This window comes from Macaca mulatta, chromosome 7, assembly GCF_049350105.2.
Source record: "Macaca mulatta isolate MMU2019108-1 chromosome 7, T2T-MMU8v2.0, whole genome shotgun sequence".
Lineage (NCBI taxonomy): Eukaryota > Metazoa > Chordata > Mammalia > Primates > Cercopithecidae > Macaca > Macaca mulatta.
In genome coordinates, this window is record NC_133412.1 from 128,307,975 (window position 1) to 128,329,952 (window position 21,978).

General features: G+C 40.9%; 1 protein-coding gene across 2 annotated transcripts in view; it reads right to left on the reverse strand.

Moving 5' to 3' along the window:
• DLGAP5 (DLG associated protein 5) overlaps positions 1-18,832 on the reverse strand; it is a 42,359-nt gene extending 23,527 nt beyond the window's left edge. For both annotated transcript variants that reach the window (XM_015143733.3, XM_015143736.3), the window contains exons 1-10: positions 18,637-18,832; positions 16,109-16,347; positions 10,341-10,534; positions 9,154-9,216; positions 7,704-7,788; positions 7,152-7,274; positions 6,124-6,197; positions 3,551-3,825; positions 2,388-2,515; positions 1,829-1,955 (exon numbers count right to left, since the gene is read on the reverse strand). In XM_015143733.3, coding sequence (XP_014999219.1) covers positions 1,829-1,955; positions 2,388-2,515; positions 3,551-3,825; positions 6,124-6,197; positions 7,152-7,274; positions 7,704-7,788; positions 9,154-9,216; positions 10,341-10,534; positions 16,109-16,346 — 1,307 coding nt within the window. In that variant the 5' untranslated portion in view covers position 16,347; positions 18,637-18,832. The remainder of the gene's footprint in view (positions 1-1,828; positions 1,956-2,387; positions 2,516-3,550; positions 3,826-6,123; positions 6,198-7,151; positions 7,275-7,703; positions 7,789-9,153; positions 9,217-10,340; positions 10,535-16,108; positions 16,348-18,636) is intronic.
• Between the last annotated feature and the right edge of the window lie 3,146 nt (positions 18,833-21,978).

A 21,978-nucleotide genomic window follows, 5' to 3' on the forward strand; every position in this document is an offset into this window, starting at 1 on the left:
AAAATTTAGCCAGGCATGGTGGTACTCTCCTGTTATTAAAAAAAAAAAAAAATTTAAATTTAAAAGATAAATGAAAATCACCTAACATCAGTTTCCCTCCACTATATTAAGGTTATAAATATTTTAGTTTGGGTTTTAAATGTCTAGATATTAATACAAAATTCTTACGCTAGAAACAGACATAGTCCCAGCTCCTCAGGAGGCTGAGGTGGGAGGTCGGGAGGTCAAGGTTGCAGTGAGCTAAGATCGAGACACTGCACTCCAGATTGGGTGACAGAGTGAGACCCTGTCTCAAAAAAACCAAACCCAAAAAATTTGAGTTGTTTATATTCAATGACACACATGATGATTAATGAGGAAGCAGAGGGTCGGGCATGGTGGCTCTTGCCTGTAATCCCAGCACTTTGGGAGACTGAGGCAGGTGGATCACGAGGTCAGGAATTCGAGACCAGCCTGACCAACATGGTGAAATCTTGTCTCTACTAAAAATACAAACATCAGCCAGGTGTGGTGACACGCGCCTGTAATCCCAGCTACTCAGGAGGCTGAGGCAGGAGAACTGCTTGAACCCGGGAGGCAGAGGTTGCACACAGCCAAGATCAAGCCATTGCACTCCAGCCTGGGTGACAGAGCGAGACTCCGTCTCAGAAAACAAAAATCAAACAAAAAAAGAGATAGCAAAAATGATTTAGCCCTCACATTGTGTAGTTAGGTGGACTGCTTAATATTTCAATAACTCAGTGGAACGACAATGGATTAGCTACATCTAAAATCCCTTATAATTCTAAAACCCAGTGCTCTGAAAAAGAAATCAAGCCAGACATAGTGGCTCATGCCTGTAATCCTAACAGTATGGGAGGCCGAGGCAAAAGGATCGCTTGAGCTTGCGAGTTCGAGACCAGCTTGGGCAGTATCGTAAGACCCTGTCCTACAAAAAAACAAAAAACAAAAAACCACCAAAATTAGCCACCCACTGGTAGGAGGATGGCTTGAGCTCAGGACAGAGAGGCTGCAATGAGCTGAGATCACGTCACTGTACTCCAGCCTGGGCAACAGAGTGCGACCATTTCAAAACAAAAAAAGAAATGAAGTCACTCAAAAAAAATATTCATAATAGAACAAATGAATAGTAAAACTATAGTGAGATACTTATCTATTTTGATTTGCAAACAGAATAGTGTATATTGTATGATATTGTCTAGATATATATATATTTTCTTTTTTTTGAGATGGAGTCTCACTCTGTTGCCAGGCTGGAGTGCAGTGTGCTATCTCGGCTCACTGCAACCCCCACCTCCCGGGTTCACGCCATTCTCCTGCCTCAGCCTCCCCAGTAGCTGCGACTACAGGCGTGTGCCATTATATTTTTAGTAGAGATGGGGTTTCACCACGTTGGCCAGGATGGTCTCAATATCTTGACCTTGTGATCCTCCCACCTCGGCCTCTCAAAGTGCTGGGATTACAGGTGTGAGCCACCGTGCCCAGCCTATTGTATTTTTTAAAAAAGAAAAAAATGTGTATGCCTATATTTGTCTACATAAGCATTAACTATCCATGGAAGTATTCACAAGAAATGAGTAACACTTGCCTTCATGAAACGTTCAGACTATGCGGTTGGGTCACAGTGCTGAGAAGACTTCTCACTTGTACCTTTTCCTACCCTTTGAATTAGGAACCACATGAATGTACAAAAGAAACTAAAATTTAAACATGAAAATCACCTAATATCAGTTTCCCCCCACTATATTAAGGTTAAAACTTTTTAGTTTGGGTTTTAAATGTCTAGATATTAATACAACATTCTTACACTAGAAACACACAGACATACCTGAAATATGGCACATCATGGTGGGGCTGAGTTATTTGACCTTCATTTCTTTCAAGTGGTGGGACTTCTTTTATTGGAAGGCCATTTGAATTTTTAGTAGTAGCTTCGTTTTTATTTAAAACATGTTCTATAAATTAAAGAAAATCTTACATGTAAATTTCAAAGCGACAATTCCTAAAATGAAAGCCCCTAAAAAGACATTTTAAATATCCTTCAATTCTTTCCAATGTTTAAAATTTTATTTCTGCCTCAATCACTTAACTCACATTTCCTCTAAAGTAGCTCTCAATATTTTTTTTTATTTAAATTTACATTTATTTCCCCTCTCCTGTCTGTATTCTTCATTCCAATGATCTCTTCAGGTATCTTTACCCATGCTTTCCTGTCTTTTCTGACCCTGAGTTCATATCCCCAAATGATATGGTGAAAAAGAGCTCCAAACAAATCTGACAAGTAATAATCCAGAAAAGTAAAAATTTAATTACTATACCTGAAAGCAAAATATTTTTTGTATTATTGATAAACATTATTCTAAAAAATGATTAATTAAATACTATACCTTCATGCCAAACTGTTAGAGGACCCAAAGGACATTGCAATTTATTTGAATCTTGCTGTATTGTCTTGGTAGAGTAAGTTTTACATTTTTGTGCCAATATTTCTTTTGTTGCTTCTTGAGACTCATCACTAAAAACAATAGCAAAAATATACTTCATGAAACATGAACTCCATATATCTAATATAAAGGGTTTCAAAATTGTGTCACTTTTTATAGATCTGGGCTAAAATAGAAATGTTTCTATTTTTAAAAAATGTGTATTCTGGAGGGGAGAAAATGTAAACACCTATGGTGTGAATGTCCATCTTTAGTAATTAATTGTAATGAGATTCAAAGATTTTGAAGATTTCTTAACAGAACATAAACACTTAATAGTCTTAGATGATGCTGAGTAGTTTTTAGTATATTTGCTGCCAGCCAGTCTTTGCAAAATGATCTTGCCTTTTCTTTTAAAGGTTCCAACTGATTTTTCCATTGTTTTGCAAATTAATCATGTTTGTCTTCAGAGGCAGTTTCTCTAAATACTAAGCCAGAAGAAAATAAGGAAAAAGTCGTATCTGAGTTAAATTAGTATAGCAATTTTCTTCTTTTGACAAATGTATTTGTGTTATAATTAAGTCACTTATTAAAAACAAAAAAACCCAAATTGTATAGTGAAAATAACAATGCATAAGAAATATAAAAACTGTCAATTACATTACTGTACCTTCTGAAGAATTTTTTTTAAAGAAAAAATTTCATGATTCCTAATTAACATAGTTCACTAATAACTTTTTAAGAGCATAGACCAAATATAAGAAAGGCATTTATGGCCAGGCACGGTGGCTCATGCCTGTAATCCCAGCACTTTGGGAGGCCAAGGTGGGCGGATCACGAGATCCGGTGATCGAGATCATCCTGGCTAACATGGTGAAACCCCGTCTCTACTGAAAATACAAAAAATTAGCCAGGCGTGGTGGCAGACGCCTGTAGTCCCAGCTACTCGGGAGGCTGAGGCAGGAGAACGGCATAAACCCGGGAGGTGGAGCTTGCAGTGAGCAGAGATCTCGCCACTGCACTCCAGCCTGGGCGACAGAGCAAGATTCCGTCTCAAAAAGAAAAAAACAGAAAGGCATTTATTACCCATTTTACCAAGGGACTTATCATTAAGATCATATTCTTACACTTCTGTTTTTAAAGGAGTCCAGGTGTAACTGGGTGTCAAAAAAGCATTAGCACTTCCGGGAGTCATAGGTGTTACTTGATAGGTCTTCAGACCATCCAGTGGCTGAAACATAAAATCTTTAGGTGCGAAGGAATTCTTCCCTTTTATTTTTGCAGTATTCATCTCAGGTAAGTTTTCCATTTTTGATAAGACTCCATCTGGATCCATTCCACTTGTTGCACTAGTTTGTGAATTCAAAGTATTTTCTTCACTATCGGCTTTACAAGAAATACCCTAGGATGTGAGTTAACAAAGTAGAGTAAGATTTCTCTCTTGTGAGGATATATTCAACCAATTTTTATAGGTCTGAAAATATGACAACAGAAATATATGTCCTATGTACATAATTTGAGAGATAAAAACAGATACAATTAAGTGTATACATGGAATCAGAAGACCAGTTATGCTAAACCCATTGCTATTCCCCGGGAATATAATCAATTATTTATTTACTTATTTTTTTTTTTGAGAGGGAGTCTCCCCTCTGTCGCCCAGGCTAGAGTGCAGTGGCGCCATCTCGGCTCACTGCAAGCTCTGCCTCCTGGGTTCACACCATTCTCCTGCCTCAGCCTCCCAGAGTGGGTGGGACTACAGGTGCCTGCCACCATGCCCAGCTAAGTTTTTGTATTTTTAGTAGAGACACGGTTTCACTGTGTTATCCAGGATGGTCTTGATCTCCTGACCTCATGATCCGCCCGCCTCAGCCTCCCAAAGTGCTGGGATTACAGGCGTGAGTCACTGCGCCCAGCCCAAATCAATTCTTATTAAAAGACTAACTAATACCTTTCAGGTATTACAAGAAATTAAAAGATAATGGAAAATTAATATGGAAAAACTTATTCAACAAATATGTATCTTTTTACTTAAATTGATAATCATGGCCGGCACAGAGGCTCACGCCTGTAATCCCAGCACTGAGAGGCCAAGGCGGGTGGATCACGAGGTTAGGAGATCGAGACCATCCTGGCTAATACAGTGAAACCCCATCTCTACTAAAAATACAAAAAATTAGTGGCAGGAGCCTATAGTCCCAGCTACTTGGGAGGCTGAGGAAGGAGAATGGTGTGAACCCAGGAGGTGGAGCTTGCAGTGAGCCAAGATCGTGCTACTGCACTCCAGCCTGGGTGACAGAGCAAGACTCTGTCTCAAAAAAAAAAAAAAAAATTATGTTGATATTTACAATGGTTTAAAATCAGAAATCTAACATTATGGAATGACTATTAAGGACCAAATCCTTAAATAACCTTAGATTATAAATAGTCTTATCACAACAGCAATACTTTCAATGTGACACAGAAGATTAACCATATAAAATACAAAGCATATTTACTATTTCAAGTCAATGTGTTACTTGGTATTTAAATAATTTCTAGAGATTTCTAGGTTTCTGATTTTTAGTAAGATATGAACTCAAACTCAGGTATTTCAACCTGGACAAGAGTTTAAGTGGTAACACTGTTGAAGCCAGCATGGTAGTCAAAGCAAAAACTAGTGATAATCCTTAAGGGTTCATCTTAAGGGAGGACCTATAAGGTCCAGATGCTTTATCTGTGAAGATTCACTGTATATTTCCTTTCTCAATCTGTGTTTGATTTTTTACTAAGAATCTAGCCAGGTTACTTAATCTTTGATACTTTTTTTAAATTAAGAAATTATTCTGGCCAGGTGCAGTGGCTGCTCACGCCTGTAATCCCAGCACTTTGGGAGGCCGAGGCAGGTGGATCACCTGAGGTCAGGAGTTCAAGACCAGCCTGGCCAACATGGTGAAACCTCATCTCTACTAAAAGTACAAAAATCAGATGGGTGTGGTGGCGTGTGCCTATAATCCCAACTACTCAAGAGGCTGAGGCAGGAGAATCACTTGAACCTGGGAAGTGGAAGGTGCAGTGAGCCAAGATTGCGCCATTGCACTTGAGCCTGGGCGACAGAGTAAGACTGTCTCAAAAAAAAAAAAAAAAAAAAAAACCAGAAATAAATTATACCATAGATTATAAGCCAAGGGGTTGGGTCCTCAAATGGGGCATCTTTTTTGAAGACCTTATTAGAAACCATGCTAGACGCAGGCAGAAATTTTAGTTTATTTAATTCTTACAACTACTCTATGTAGGTATTCCATGTTAGGAATAAGAAAACAACCTCATAAATTACATAACTTGCCCAGGGTTATGCAGCTAATTGGAAGCAGAGAGAGTATTCAAACCCAGGCCTAAATGAATCCAAAGTCAATGCATTTCACCCCACTTCACCCTATGTCTTGGCTAATTCCCACATACAGGTTTCTCTCAGCTGTGTTTTTATTATTTTTCTCCATCTTCTAACCAAATTATGCTCTCTCTACCTATAAAGCTCTGAAAATAAGATACCTGAAAAACAACAAGAGTAAATCCTCTTGATGCTTTCTTATGGTTCAGGAAGTTTTAACACACATGTAGGTTAACCTCTTGAAGCAGTTTTTTATGTTTAATTTCAACTTTATGAAAGCAGCAATGAGATTTTCAAAGCATCTAGAAGTAAAAAGATTTTATTCTCTACCTTGTCAGGTTTTGTTCCTACATTTTTGGCAGGTCTTCCTTTATTACTTGGCACCTTTCTTTCTGGTTCATTTTCTAAAACAATAAAATATTTATTTTACTAGATAGAAATGCTATATTAAAATACTAGGTAACTTGGGAAAGGAAAAGAAGCAACAGTGGGAATATATGTCTTGAAGGATTTTTATGATTAAAAGCCATATTATAAAAGGGGTTATGGAATTTCCTGCCAAATACAAACCATCTGTTTTCAAAACCAGAGTGTTTTATCTTTTTCCTCTGAATACCAAATACAGATTGAGTATCCCTTATCCAAAATGCTTGAGACCAGAGATATTTTAGATTCCAGATTTTGGAATATTTACATTATACTTACAGGTTCAGCATACCTGATACAAAAATCTGAAATGCTCCAGTGAGCATTTCCTTTCAGCATATGACCTTTGAATGTCATGTCATGTTGGTGCTCAGGATTTTGGATGTTTTGATTAGGGTTGCTCAGCCTGTACATATTTATTACAGACAATTAGAAAAATACAGAAAACTATAAACAACAACAATGACAAATCACCCAGGATTCCATTACTCAGTTGTCACTTCGGGGTATGGTTTTCCAGTCCTATGTCCACATATTCACAAACTGCTTTTTAGAATTGCGATCCTACTGTTCAGAGTTTGACATGCTCTTCTTTGCCCACATAATATATCATGAACCACATCACTGAGTGTTCTTTAATAATACTGTTCTTAATGGCTACATTATATTGCACCAAATAAATGAACTGTGATTTATTCGGAGCATTAATTTTTCACTTTGAAACACTGCTTATACTAATTAAGTTCTTCAATGTTTGGGCACCCATTGTGTGCCAACCAGAAGTCAGGGCACAGAATCTATTTTCAGGTATTAGAATTTCCCGTTTCCTTCTCTCCTACTCAAAGAAGTACTTGTTGATTTTTAAAATGGAACACAAAAACCTCAAGGACCAAACATTCTAGTTCAGTCACTGATCAAGGAATAGTTTTTACCATTAGCAGCTCTTGTGACTGGCTTTCTTGCTGTGGTAGATGAGACCATTCTGGGAACCTGCTTTGCCGCTTGAGTAGCTGATCGAGTCATTCTCAACGACATGGGCATTACAGGCTGCACGACTGTGGGGAAAAAAAAAATAACCAAATTGAATGTCCCTTGTAGTTATTAAATTACGGCTGTGAAGCCAGGCACGGTAGTGCATGCCTGTAGTCCCAGCTACTTGGGAGGCAGGAGGATCACTTCAGCCCAGCAGTTCGAAACCAGCCTGGGTAACATAGTGAAACCCCGTCTCTACAAAAAATATAAAAATCAGCTGGGCATGGTGGCAAACCTGTAGTTTCAGCTACTCAGGAAGCTGAGGTGGGAGGATCACTTGAGCCCATGAGGTGGAGGCTCCAGTGAGCTATGATTGCACCACTGCACTCCAACCTCGGCGACAAAGCAAGACTGTCGCAAACAAATAAATTCCAGTTGACCTTCTGGACACTTAAAAAAAATTATGGCCATGGTAGCCTCAGAGGATTTATAGTAATTGCTAATATTCCTACCTTTTTTCTCTTTGTTTGACACTTTCTTTTCAGAAGTTTGTCTTTGACCAGGTTGGATTGCTCGAACATCACTCTCATTATCGATCTATTTAAGAGATTAGGTGCTACATGATTTAATTGCATAATGAATCAAACCATCATATTTTTAATCTGTAAATTGATTCCTCATCTGAAATCTGATCACTGTAAATAACCCAACAACAAAAAACTACCCCAAATAAAATGAGAAAGAAAAGCTTAGGCCGGGCGCGGTGGCTCAAGCCTGTAATCCCAGCACTTTGGGAGGCCGAGACGGGCGGATCACGAGTTTAGGAGATCGAGACCATCCTGGCTAACACGGTGAAACCCCGTCTCTACTAAAATACAAAACAAATTAGCCGGGCGAGGTGGTGGGCGCTTGTACTCCCAGCTACTCGGGAGGCTGAGGCAGGAGAATGGCGTGAACCCGGGAGGCGGGGCTTGCAGTGAGCTGAGATCCGGCCACTGCACTCCAGCCTGGGCAACAGAGCCAGACTCCGTCTCAAAAAAAAAAAAAAAAAAAAGAAAAGCTTTCCGTTAAGCTTCCAAAAAAGGTTACATCCTTTTTCAGAATCACAGAACTAAGAAAATGCGAATAACCCAAGCTTTTAAAAACAGCTAACTACAACTTGCCTCCTGAAGGTCCTTAAACACTCCTAGACATGTTTTCACTTCAAGACCTTCTAATTTTGCCTAGGAAATGCTTCTCCTGGATAAAAAGCTCTTTCCCATGATCTCTCCTCCACTTCCATAATGACTTCACTCAAAAGGCTTTCATCTCAGGGAGGCCTTCCTTAACTGCCCAATCAAAATTCTAGCCCACACCTACTTCTAGTACACCCCATCTCCCCATCTCTTCCATAATACTTATCATCTTCTGACATATTATGTATTTATTTTTTCTTAAAGCCTTATATGTAAGTTCCACAAAGGGAATTTAGTTTATTATATCCAAAAGCCTACAACACCAGGAACATCATAGCAATGCAAAATATATATGCATATATGGAACTTAGCTTCCTCACCTGATAAAGACGTATACTATTTCCCTTCTTGCCCACTTCACTTTGTTTTAGTAACCCTCCTAATATCTCTATTACAGTATTTTGAAGACCCATAAGTTTATAACACCTACCCTGTGTGCTTTCCTCCCCATCTGCATTTCATGCAGGTAACTTGGAATGCATAATAGGAGCCCAGTAAACAAGAGTGTGACACAAAGACAGTTTGCCATGGATCTCATAAGGAATGTTGGAGCAAATATTTTAAGTGAAATTGCTCTACGTCACCATACCAAGAACAGTGACTTTGGTACCTGTTAACTAGTAAATTAATCATTATGTTTGAATCTGATACTAGATTGAAAATGAATTTACTTACTAAAAAAGTACACTTTATCATTTTAGTAACAATTATCTGCTATCAACTATACCTTAGTCTGCTCCATTTGGTCTTTGGCCTTTGACCTTGTAATCCGTACAGAAGATGGAATAGCCTTAGAATAGTCAAAAGAAGATAAACTTAAAAAAAAAAATGAACTGGTAAAGGTTTACTTGCATAACTTATTACAAAATAAAGTTCCCATTTTAAAGTTAAATTTTATCCTTAATCTCTTATAGCAAAAAGATACTTAAATTCCTTTTTCTGGTTCTAGCTTGATTTAAATTAAGTTAGTAACTTCAAAAATTACTCATATTTCTCAGTGAGAAAGAAATTTCAAACCACATTTTCCAGGTATTGGAATCATCATTAATATGAGCTTCTATCCTCTCTTTTAGTTCTCCTGCCTCTCTGACCAGTCCTCAGCCTGGTACTGGACTTCTGCCTACCTAAAGGTGCTCCCTAGAGCCCACTTTTTCATAATTTTATATATCCTTATTGGAATGGTCTCATTTAGTCCTACAGCTTAAACACCCATCCATACTCCCAATATTATATCCTAAATCAACATCTTAGCACCGATTTCCATTCTGCTTTCCAAATGTTTGCTAATATCTAGGTGGCCCACACAAGTTTAAGATTTTTTAAAAGGTTATTAACATGCACCCACTTAAGCCTGTTCCTTTTCTTGTCTTATCTCTTATCTCTGCTTTTTCAATTTCCTTTACCCCTCACCATCTACTTGGCCACCAGTCCTGTCAAATGCCTTTATTTAGATGTCTTACACCTATTTTTTCCTTTTAAAACCCACTGCCCCTTTCCATCTATTCTATTACAATAGTCTCACAATTGGTCTCCCTATCTATAAATGTTTCCCTTTCCAGACCAAAATCTTTAGGGCTACGGTATTTTCCTGAATTATTAATTTGACAATGGCACTACCCTCATTTATAAACTTCTCTTGATTCTGCATAACCTACAGGATAAACACCAAATCCTTTGCATAACATTGTTTTAGCCTGGTTCTACCCATTTTCCTAGTTTTATCCTATCTCAGCTTACCTACAGCTATCTTAAGGGACCTGATTTTCATTCTTGTGAGCTACTATTATGTCATTCCCACCTTCTACCAACCAGTTAATAAAGAGACTAAGGGAAAGGGGTTATTTTAGTCACTTAATGTCTTGAAGAAAATTCCAAATAAAAAACTATTCCTTTATATTAAGACACTAAATTTACCTTTTTTGGCTCAGCTTTCACAGCATTCTGGTTTGATAAAAGAAAACAAGGCATATCAGGTCTATAACGACCCACTTTAAATATTCCTCGTTTAGCTTTCTCTCTCTGCTCTTTCAATTTTTGAAGCTGCTTTTCTTCTTTGTATTTTTGGAGCATCTGTTTTCGTTGATCACCTAGAATAGTTTTCATTGCCCCTAGGCAGAAAAAAACCAAAACCACACAGTATATAACACATTTCAGATGAAAAGTTATGCAAACGTATAAACAATTATTTTTGTGTCATTTCAACTGCTGCTAAAAAATGCTTTCAGGCCGGGCGCAGTGGCTCACGCCTGTAATCCCGGCACTTTGGGAGGCCAAGGAGGGCGGATCACCTGAGGTCAGGAGATCGAGACCAGCCTGGTCAACGTGGTGAAGCCCCATCTCTACTAAAAATGCAAAAATTAGCTGGGCGTGGTGGCAGGCACCTGGAATCCCAGCTACTTGGGAGGTTGAGGTAGAGAATTGCTTGAACCCAGGAGATGGAGGTTGCAGTGAGCCAAGATCGCGCCTTTGCACTCTAACCTCGGCGACAGAGCAAGACTCCGTCTCAAAAAAAAAAAAAAAATGTTTTCAATAAGCCAGGCACAGTGACACATCTGTAGTCCCATCTACTGGGGAGGCTGAGGCGGAAGGATCATTTGAGCCCAGGAGTTCAAGTTCAACTTCAGTAACACAGCAAGACCTCTCCGCACAAAGGAAATGATTTTAATATTTCTTGTTAATTCTTTAGCACTCTAACCACAAGTTTTTTCAACCCCTAGTCTTTTAAAATTTGTATTCATTTTGCCTTCATGTGTTCAAATATTAACTGCTTGCTATGCTTCACTTTTAAATTAACTAACTTGTATGATAGCCAGCAACCAAGCTGCCCTCTACTGATCCTCACTTCCTGGTAGTCTTGCCCTGTGTCATCCCCTCTCACACTGAATAGGGCTGACTTGTGTGACCAAGACAGTATCACAGGAATAATGGAATATGACTTCTAAAACCAGGTAGTGTTTGCCTTGCTCTCTCTTGAAGAGTCGCTTGCTCTGGGAGAAGCCAGGTGCCATGTGGGGCCTTAAGAAGACTCAAGTAGTCCTATGGAGGTGTCCACATGACAAAGAACTACGGCCTCCTGCCAAAAGCCAGCATCAACTTACTGTTCATGTGAGTCAGTCATCTTGGAGGCACATCCTCCAGTCTCAGTTAAGGCTTCAGATATATCTCTGGATGACATCTTGGCTGTTACCTTCAGAATCACCCAGCTCAGCCATACCCAAGTTCCTGACCCACAAAAATTGTATGAAATAATCAATGTTTATTGTTTTAAGCTGCTAAGTTTTGGGATAACTAATACAATTATAGGTGCTATTTATTATAATAGATGTACTCCCTTCCTTCTCACCTATTCAAGGACATTCTTCCAGCAACTTATCCTCTCACTCATCTATTTTTTCCTCTACTGAATTGTTGCCATTATGAAGTTACAAACATGCAATAATTTCTCCCAACCTACATCCTCATCTAGCACTTATTTCTCTAGTCCCATTTAAGGCAAAATTCTTCAAGAGAGTTACCTGTATCTCTACTATCAACACTTTTATTTATTTATTTGAGACAGAGTCTCGCACTGTTGCCTGGGCTGGAATGCAGCGGCATGATCTCAGCTCACTGCATCCTCGGCCTCCCAGGTTCAAGTGATTCTCCTGCCTCAGCCTCCCGAGTAGCTGGGATTACAGGCACCCACCACCATGCCCAGCTAATTTTTTGTATTTTGGGTAGAGACGGGGTTTCACCATTTTGGCCAGGCTGGTCTCGAACTCCTGACCTCGTGATTCACCCGCCTCAGCCTCCCAAAGTGCTGGGATTACAGGCATGAGCCACTGCGCCTGGCCTGTTTTGAGACAGAGTCTCACTCTGTTGTCCAGGCTGGAGTGCAGTGGTGCAATCTTGGCTCACTGCAACCTCCACCTCCTGGGTTCAAGCAATTCTCCTGCCTCAGCCTCCCTAGTAGCTAGGATTACAGGCATGCGCCACTGCGTCTGGCTAATTTTTGTATTTTGAGTAGAGATGGGGTTTCATCATGTTGGCCAGGCTGGTCTTGAACTCCTGACCTCAGGTGATTCACCTACCTTGGCCTCCCAAAGTGCTGGAATTACAGGTGTGAGCCACCACGCCCAGCCTATTTCCAACACTCTTTATATTCCCTCTCTTAATTTTTCAAAATTATGAAAAACCTCTAATATACACACAAACAGAATTCTGATAAACCCCATATACCTATTACCCAGATTCAATATTTATGAACATTTTGCTGCAGTTGTTTAAAACAAATTATGCTTAGAAGATTTCATCTCTAAATACTTTAGTATATACTTCTAAAAAATAAAGACATTTCCGGCTAGGCGTGGTAGCTCACGCCTGTAATCCTGGCACTTTGGGAGACCGAGGTGGGTGGATCACCTGAGGTCGGGAGTTCAACACCAGCCTGACCAACATGGAGTAACCCTGTCTCTACTAAAACTACAAAATTAGCCAAGCGTGATGGTGCATGCCTGTAATCCCAGCTACTCGGGAAGGCTGAGGCAGGAGAATCACTTGAAACCGGGAGGCAGAGGTTGCGGTGAGCTGAGATCACACCACTGCACTCCAGCCTGAGCAAGAAGAGCAAAACTCCGTCTCAAAAAATAAAACAAATAAAAAAATAAAATGAAGACATTTCCTTTCATAGCCACAATATCATCATCACACTTAACAAAATCAGCAGTAATTCCTTGTTATCTATTACAGGATCCAGATTTAAACTTCTCTGTTTGTTTCAAAGAGGTCTTTTAAACCATCTATTTATTTAAATCAAGAACCAAGATCAACGCATTTTATTTGGATGTCTTTTTAAATCTCTTCATCTAAAACAGATCTGTCTGACAAAACAGATTTTGTCTTACTGACAAAAGGTAGTCAGCTTTCCTACTGAATGTCCTTGCAAGCTATATTTATTTACTCATTCCTCTAGGCCCCATGTTTTCTATAGACTATAAATTATATCTAAAGGTTTGATTATACTCACCCATTCCAATCTGACTTTCACTCCCTGAATCTCACTCCACCAAAACTATTCAAGATCACCAGTGACCTCCACAGTGGTGAAGTCCAAATTCTCACCTCTATTATACTTGATCTAACAAGCAGTACTGACTAACATAGTTAATTGGTCTCTCCTTGATATGCACTTTTCTATTCGGTTTCTAGGATAGCATGTTCTTCTGGTTATCCTCTTACATTACTTTGCACTGTTCCTTGGTTCTTTACTAGTTTTCCCTTTTTCTTCTTTTTCGAGACAGAGTCTTGCTCCGTCACCAAGCTGGAGTGCAGTGGCATGATCTCGGCTCACTGCAACCTCCACCTCCTGGGTTCAGGTGATTCTCCTACCTTAGCCTCCCAAGTAGCTGAGACTACAGGTGCATACCACCATGCCCAGCTGATTTTTGTATTTTTAGTAGAGATGAGGTTTCACCAGGTTGGCTAGGATGGTGTTGATATCTTGACCTCATGATCCACGGGCCTCAGCCTCCCAAAGAACTGGGATTACAGGTATGAGCCACCACGACCAGCCCCTTGTCTTTTAATACTTAATATCAACTAAATTATTGCAATAGTCTACTTACTGCTCTCCCTGATGTCATACATACTACCCTACAATCTATTCTCAACACAGCAGCCAAAGTGATCCTTTTTTTTTTGAGATGGAGTCTCACTCTGTCACCCAGGCTGGAGTACAATAGTGTGATCTCAGTTCACTGCAACCTCCACCTCCCGGGTTCAAGCGATTCTCCTGCCTCAGCCTCCTGAGTAGCTAGGATTACAGGTGCATGTCACCACACCCAGCTAATTTTTGTATTTTTAGTAGAGACAGGGTTTCACCATGTTGGTCAGGCTGGTCTTGAACTCCTGACCTCATGATCCACCCGCCTCGGCCTCCCAAAGTGCTGGGATTACAGGCATGAGCCACCGCGCCCGATCTGATCCTTTTTTTTCTTATTTTTATTTTTTTAGGGGACAGGATCTCCATGTGTTGCCCAGGCCAGAGTGCAGTGGCCTTTCACAGGCACCATCGTAGCACACTAAGCTTCAAACTCCTGAGCTCCAGATTTCCTGCCTCAGCCTCTGGAGTAGCTAGGGCTACAGGCCTGACTCCAAAGTGATCCTTTTTTTTTTTTTTTTTTTTTTTTTTTTGAGACAGAGTCTTGCTCTGTTGCCCAGGCTGGGGTGCAGTGGCCGGATCTCAGCTCACTGCAAGCTCCGCCTCCCGGGTTTAGACCATTCTCCTGCCTCAGCCTCCCGAGTAGCTGGGACTACAGGCGCCCGCCACCTCGCCCGGCTAGTTTTTTGTATTTTTTAGTAGAGACGGGGTTTCACCGTGTTAGCCAGGATGGTCTCGATCTCCTGACCTCGTGATCCACCCGTCTCAGCCTCCCAAAGTGCTGGGATTACAGGCTTGAGCCACCGCGCCCGGCCCAAAGTGATCCTTTTAAAATATAAATCAGATTACATAAACACTCATTAATGGCTTCTCATTTCAGAGTAAAAGTCAATGTCCTTATAATGATGGTCCTTAGGATTCTATGCAATCTATCACCCTTGCTCATTCTTTTATACCCAGTTACCTACTTGCATTCACTAAAACATATCAGGCACACTCCTATCTCTAAGCCTTTGCAAATGGGAAATAAAGGATATTTTAATAGCATACTGACATAGTTCATAGCATACTGACAGTAGTCGTACTGACAAAAGTCATACTGACTGACTTTTATTTGAAATATTTTTGGTTAAGAAATGGAGCATTTGAGAGGACAAGAGTAAAGGCAAGAAGATGACTTAGGAGGTAACACTACCACCCTTTCTCAAATAAAAAATGTTTGGTTCTTTCTGCCATTCCCCATTTATCCTAGCGTTATTCAATGCCATCTAGCTCCTAATGCCTGCTATATGAACACAACAAATAGGAGTAGGGTGACTCCTGACTAAACACAAGTCATTTCTCAGTTCCCTTTCTCTTCTCTGTAGCATCCTTTGCCTTCTAAGATGCTCTATTTTCATCTTTTTCTGAGATTATTCCTTTCTTCTTTAGTTGGTTCCCTCCATCCTAATGGTCCCAATCCTTCTGGGCAAGCTGCAAGGATGGATTCTTTGCTCTTCTTAGTAATGTTTCCATTGACAAAGTACTCTCATTTCATGGATACTTTAATTATTCTATATTTACATTGCTTATCAGTTTATCTTATTAACACTTACCCTACCCAAGCTCCATAAGAACTTTAGGATTTCTATGAGGCAATATAGATAAAGTGTTATAATACTCCATAGGTAAATGGCTTTGCCTTAAAGACAGTAGTTAGTTGTAGAAAACAGGTTAAGGGGCCAGGCGTGGTGGTTCATGCCTGTAATCCCTACGCTTTGGGAGGCTAAGGCAAGAGAATTCCTTGAGCCCAGGAATTTGAGGTTACAGTGAGTACACCACTGCATTCCTGCCCAGGTGACAGTGAGACCCTGTCTCTTGTAATTAAAAAAAAAAGAAAGAAAGAAAGAAAGAAAGAAAAAAAGATAAAAGACCAAAAAAGAAAAGTTATTTATAGAATGATATTTCAAAATTCTTCTGGCCAGGGTTTTTTACTCACACAGGCATTAAACCAACTATTATTCACTCTTCAAAGTACTTAAAATTACAACAGACCTTTACTTACTTGGCTTAACGATGGCCTTTTCTGGAATAAGCTCTTGAGAAGTCTCATCTAATTCAACAAGAATTCTACCTTCCAAGGTTGGAATGTTTACATCTTTCAAACCAAAGTGTCTATTTCGTTCGTATTCCTTATGCCTGTTTTCTTTCTGAGACAGTGATTTCCTATGAGCAATTTTAGTTCTAATCATTTCAGTACTTAAATCCTTCCTGTGTCGACTGGCAAAATGTGATGAAGACATCCTGTCAAGGAAAAGGACAAAACCCAACTTACATGAATTTTCATTATTTAAAAAATTAAGATTATAGTTCATCTCCTGTCCCACTTCAGGGCCTTCTGAAATAAAAATATAAAATGTGCAATGAAAGAAATATGTAACACTGAAAAGTGGGAAGATGATTATCAGAGCATAAGAAGCTACCTATTTGGGGGGTTTTAAATAGGAACTTGCTTGACCGATGAAGAGAAAGCCAGGAAGCTATAGTCCAGAATAAAAGAGGCTCTGGGCTTAGAGAACACTGCAAAAAGAAAAGCGTGAACTAAAGGTGAAAATAGGTTAAGTGAAGGACCATGTACAGAATGGTTTCCTTACCCATGACGACGAATGCAGGTAGTCTAACATTTCCTCTAAAGCCAAAAAAAAAGCAAAAAAAACCAAACAAAAACCCCACACCAGGTACCTATTAGTCATGTAGAGATAATCAATAGGCAGCCAGATACAGATAGAGTTGGATAGAGAGGCACAGGGCAAAGTATGTGGAAAGGAACAAGGAGCTTCCATGCTCTCTCAGGTAGCACCACCGTTTAGGAACCTTCATGTGTTCACCTAAGAAGCTCTCCAAACACAGGTGTTTTTTTTTTTTTTTTTTGTGGTTTCTATGGCAGCTTCATTACATAAGCATGAGTGATTAAATCATTGGCCACTGGTGATCAAGTCAACCTTCAGCTCCTCTCCCCTCCCCAGAGGTTGTGAGGTGGGGCTGAAAATCCCAACTCTGTAATCCTGCCTTGGTCTGTCTAGTGACCAGCCTCAATCCAGAAGCTACTGAGAGGCATCCAGCTATCAGTCAATCATTAGCATACAAAAAGATACCACTTAGAAGACTCCAAGGATTTTAGTAGTAGTTTACCAGAAAACAGAACAAGACCAAATACATAGTTCACAATAACCCTATCAGTTTGCTCCATTATTTTCATCCATACAAGAAATCATACAGTTTAGGCTGGCAGGGTGGCTTAGGCCTATAATCCTACCACTTTGGGAGGCCAAGGTAGGAGGATTGCTTGAGCCCAGGAGTTTGAGACCAGCCTGGGCAACATAACACGACTCCATCTCTATAAATTTTAAGAAAGAAAAGCCATACACACATACACACACACACACACGCACGAAATCATATAGTTTACTTGGCACATGCCTTTTTCTTGGAAAGATCTTTGAGAATGTATTCAAGCAAAACAAAAGAGGACAATAAAGACGATGCCAGTGGGTCCAACTGGGAACAAAGAAAACTGGAAAGTTTGAGGGGGTCACCTGGGTAGCTGGTATAGAGAACTACCAAGCCAAACTGGAGAAAGGATACTGATTCTCAGAAGTCTTGGCAGTTAAAAAACAAAAAACAAAAAAAAGGTAAGGGGGGAGGCTCTGTGATAGGCACACTATGGTATACTCTTTAACAAGAATTAACTAAATCCACTAGAAAACTCCAGACAATAGGAAAATTGGCACAAGTAATGCAATAAATTGTTACATGATTCTTAGCAATCGACAAAATATAAAAAATGAGAATCTGACCTGCACGCTAATAACATTCTCCTCTAAGACCCAAGGAAAGTGACAATGGACTGTGCTTTTCATAAAGAACTCTTTTCCACTATTTATCTCCTGCAGCATTAATTCGCTGAAGATTGAAGAAAAATTAACACTTATGTATTAAATACAGGCCAGCACTATCCACAGCAAGAGAAAGAGCGAGCGAGGACAACATTAAAGGTATAATTATCAGAATAACCCTGAAAGATAGTTACTATTATCGCTCTCATACAGATGAGGTCAATTAACAGCTCACATCAGCATATCTAAAAGGTGGTGAAGCCGGGATCCCAAGCCAGGCACCCTGACTCTTCACACACACCTAAATTTTGTTTGGCTGAGTGGCGTTTCCTCCAGCTTGAAAGTCTAGAATGCGTTAATCTTGCTTGACTAGAGGTTCTCAACCGGGCGTTTTTAGTTGCCATGGGACCTGGGAAGAGCTACGGAAATTTAATGTCGGAGCTAGTGAAGAACAGTTTCACCCCAAAGGCCAATTACGCCCCGGTGGTGAAACACTGACTTCTACAGAGGTCACGACAAACATACGGACTCTTCTAAAGGTTCGCGTTATCAGCTTCAGGAAGAGCAGGTAACACCCTCCTAAAGGAGCCTGCCTCTGACTGGCTCCGACGCTCGCAGTCCCCGGTCCTCAGACCCTTCTAGACCTTCAACGGAAGCGGGCCAGCGTTCTCCGTCCAGCTCTTCAGCACCCACCTACCTGAGGCACCTTCTAGCGTGAAACCTCAACCAAACAAAAAGTAAAAAACACTCGTTCTGGACGACCACCGCCGACTCCGAAGCAGGAACCCTCACAACCCGAGCCTCCACGAAATTCAAACTTTCCGCACGGAGCCGCTGATTGGAGGGGTTTTAACCAACACTTCCGTGGAAGATCCCGCCCCTTCCACTCAACTAGGCTTGCGATTGGTTTGCTCCTTGCGATATTTGAATTGATTGAAAGGTGAAGGGACGGTTCAAAAGATGGGTGTGAGAGGGAAAATAGGCGGGACGGCGACGCGGGATGAGAAGGGGTGGAGCGGTGAGGGCGCTCACCTCAGGTGAAGGGCAGGAGTGGGCGGCGGAGCCCAGGGGGTGATGCTGGGCCCCTGGCGAAACTGGGCTGCGGGAAATCTCCCCCAGAACTCCTGCGGCTTTTTTTGGTTTTGTTTTTGTTTTTTGAGACAAGGTATCAGTCTCGCTCAGGCTGGAGTGCAGTGGGCACCGACCACTGCTCACTGCTCACTGCTGCCTCGACCTACTGGGTTCAAACCATCCTCCCACCTCAGCCTCCCGAGTAGCTGGGACTATAGGCGCGCACCACCACGCCTGGCTAACTTTAAAAAAATTCTGTAGAGACAGGGCTTCACTACGTTGCCCAAACTGGATTCAGGGCTTTTTAATATCTTTGTTTAGTCACGGAACCCAGCAGACCTTCTTGAAATGTTTTCTTTACTATACGTTTTTTAAAAAAGGCTTACCCCAATTATTAAAAACTTACATCGTTTAGTGTTACTTTTCAACGTCGCTAGCCCCTCCCCCCCTTTTTTTCTTTTCTAGTTTGTTTTTTGTTGAGGTGAAGTTTTCGTACAGTGAAAATAATAGTTTTTTGCCGGGCGCAGTGGCTCACGCCTGCAATCCCAGCACTTTGAGAGGCCGAGGCTGGCAGATCACAAGGTCAGGAGATCGAGACCATCCTGGCTAACACGGTGAAACCCCGTCTCTGCTAAAAATACAAAAAATTAGCCGAGCGTGGTGGTGGGCGCCTGTAGTCCCTGCTACTCGGGAGGCTGAGGCAGGAGAATGGCGTGACCCTGGGAGACAGAGCTTGCAGTGAGCGGAGATCGCACCATGGCACTCCAGCCTGGGCGACAGAGTGAGACTCTGTCTCAAAAAAAATAAATAAATAAATAAAAAATAATAGTTTTTTTCCCCCCAGTGGACAATTTGATGAGTTTTGGTAAATGTACACAGCTGTGTAACTACCACCCAATCAGGACGTAGAGCATTTCCATCACTCAGAAGAGTGGCCTGTTTCTTTCCAGTCCATCTCCCACCGCATCAGCAACCACTCCTCTTATTTCTGACACTATAAAAATGAAGGTGATAGGTACTCTGTTGGGTCTGCGTGAACCAGAAGTTAGTAGTGTTTGTTATTGAGAGGCATTCCATTGAATACTTTATGCATTCGCCAGTTGATTGATATGTATTGCTTTCAATTTTTGGCTATTATGAGCAAAGTTGCTATAACCATTCTTGAACAAGTCCTTGTGGGCATGTTTTATTTTCCTTGAGGAAATACAGGAGTGGAATTTCTGGGTCGTTCTGGGTATGTTTAACTTAATTTTTTTTTTTTTTTTTTTAGAAGCAAGGTCTCTCTGTCCCCCAGGCTATACAGTGGCACAATCATAACTCACTGCAGCCTTGGCCTCTTGAATAGCTGGGACTATAAGCGGGTGCTGTCACCCTTGGCTATGGGTATGTCTAACTTTATAAGGAATTGCCAAGCAGTTTTCCAAAGTGGTTGTACCATTTTACAATTCCCACCAGTCACGTATAAGAGTTCCACTTGTTTCACATGCTTTCCAGCATGTGGGGTTGTCAGTCTTTAATGTTCACCCTTCTAGTCAGGCACTGTGGCTCACGCTTGTAATCCCAGCACTTTGGGAGGTTGAGGCGGGTGGATCACAAGGTCAAGAGATCAAGACCAGCCTGGCCACTATGGTGAAACCCCGTCTCTGCTAAAAATACAAAAATTAGCCGGGCGTGGTGGCACACACCTGTAGTCCCAGCTACTCAGGAGGCTGAGGCAGGAGAATCAGTTGAATCCAGGAGGTGGAGGTTGCAGTGAGCTGAGATCGCACCATTCCACTCTGGCCTGGCCTGGGTGACAGAGCAAGACTCAGTCTCAAAAAAAAAAAAAAAAAAAAAAGAGGCTGAGAATGGTGGCTCATAATTTCAGCACTTTGGGAGACCAAGATGGGAGGAGAATCACTTGAGTCTAGGAGTTCAAGTCCAGCACTGGCAACATAGCAAGACCCTATCTCTACCAAATAATAATAAAATATTAGCTGAGCATGGTGGCACACATCTCTAGTCTCACTACTTGGGAGGCTGAAGTGGGAACATCACTGGAGCCTAGGAGTTTGAGGTTATCGTGAGCTATGATGGCACCACTGTACCCTAGCCTGGACAAAAAAGTGGGACCCTGTCTCAAACAACAACAACAACAACAAAACAGAAACAAAACTATTCTGCCATTAAGAAACTTGGATGCATTCTTCAGCATGTCAGTTATATATATATATATATATATTTTTTTTTGAGACGGGGTCTGGCTCTGTCGCCCAGGCTGGAGTGTAGTGGCGCGATCTCAGCTCACTGCAAGCTCCGCCTCCCGGGTTCACGCCATTCTCCTGCCTCAGCCTCCCGAGTAGCTGGGACTACAGGCGCCCACAACTGCGCCCGGCTAATTTTTTTGTATTTTTAGTAGAGACGGGGTTTCACCGTGGTCTCGATCTCCTGACCTTGTGATCCGCCCGCCTCGGCCTCCCAAAGTGCTGGGATTACAGGCGTGAGCCACCGCGCCCGGCCTTCAGTTATATTTTTTGACCCTAGAATTTCTGCTGCTTTTAAATTATTTCAGCTTCTTTGTTAAATTTATCTGATAGAATTCTGAATTCCTTTTCTATGTTATATTGAATTTCTTTGAGTTTCCTCAAAACAGCTGCTTTGAATTCTCTGCCTGAAAGTTCATATATCTATGAACTTTCATAGATATACGAAATAGGATAGAAAGTTCATATATCTATGTTTCTCCAGGGTTGGTCCCTGGTTCCTTATTTAGTTCATTTCGTGAGATCATGTTTCCTGGATGGTGTTAATGCTTGTAGATGTTCATTGGTAAAGCTTGTAGATGTTCATTGGTGTCTGAGCATTGAAAAATTAAGTATTTATTATAGTCTTCACAATCTGGGCTTTCCAATCTCTTACTTCCTTTCCCCTCATTACTTATTTATTTAATCATTTGCCTATATCACGATGGAGTCTTAGAATATTTATT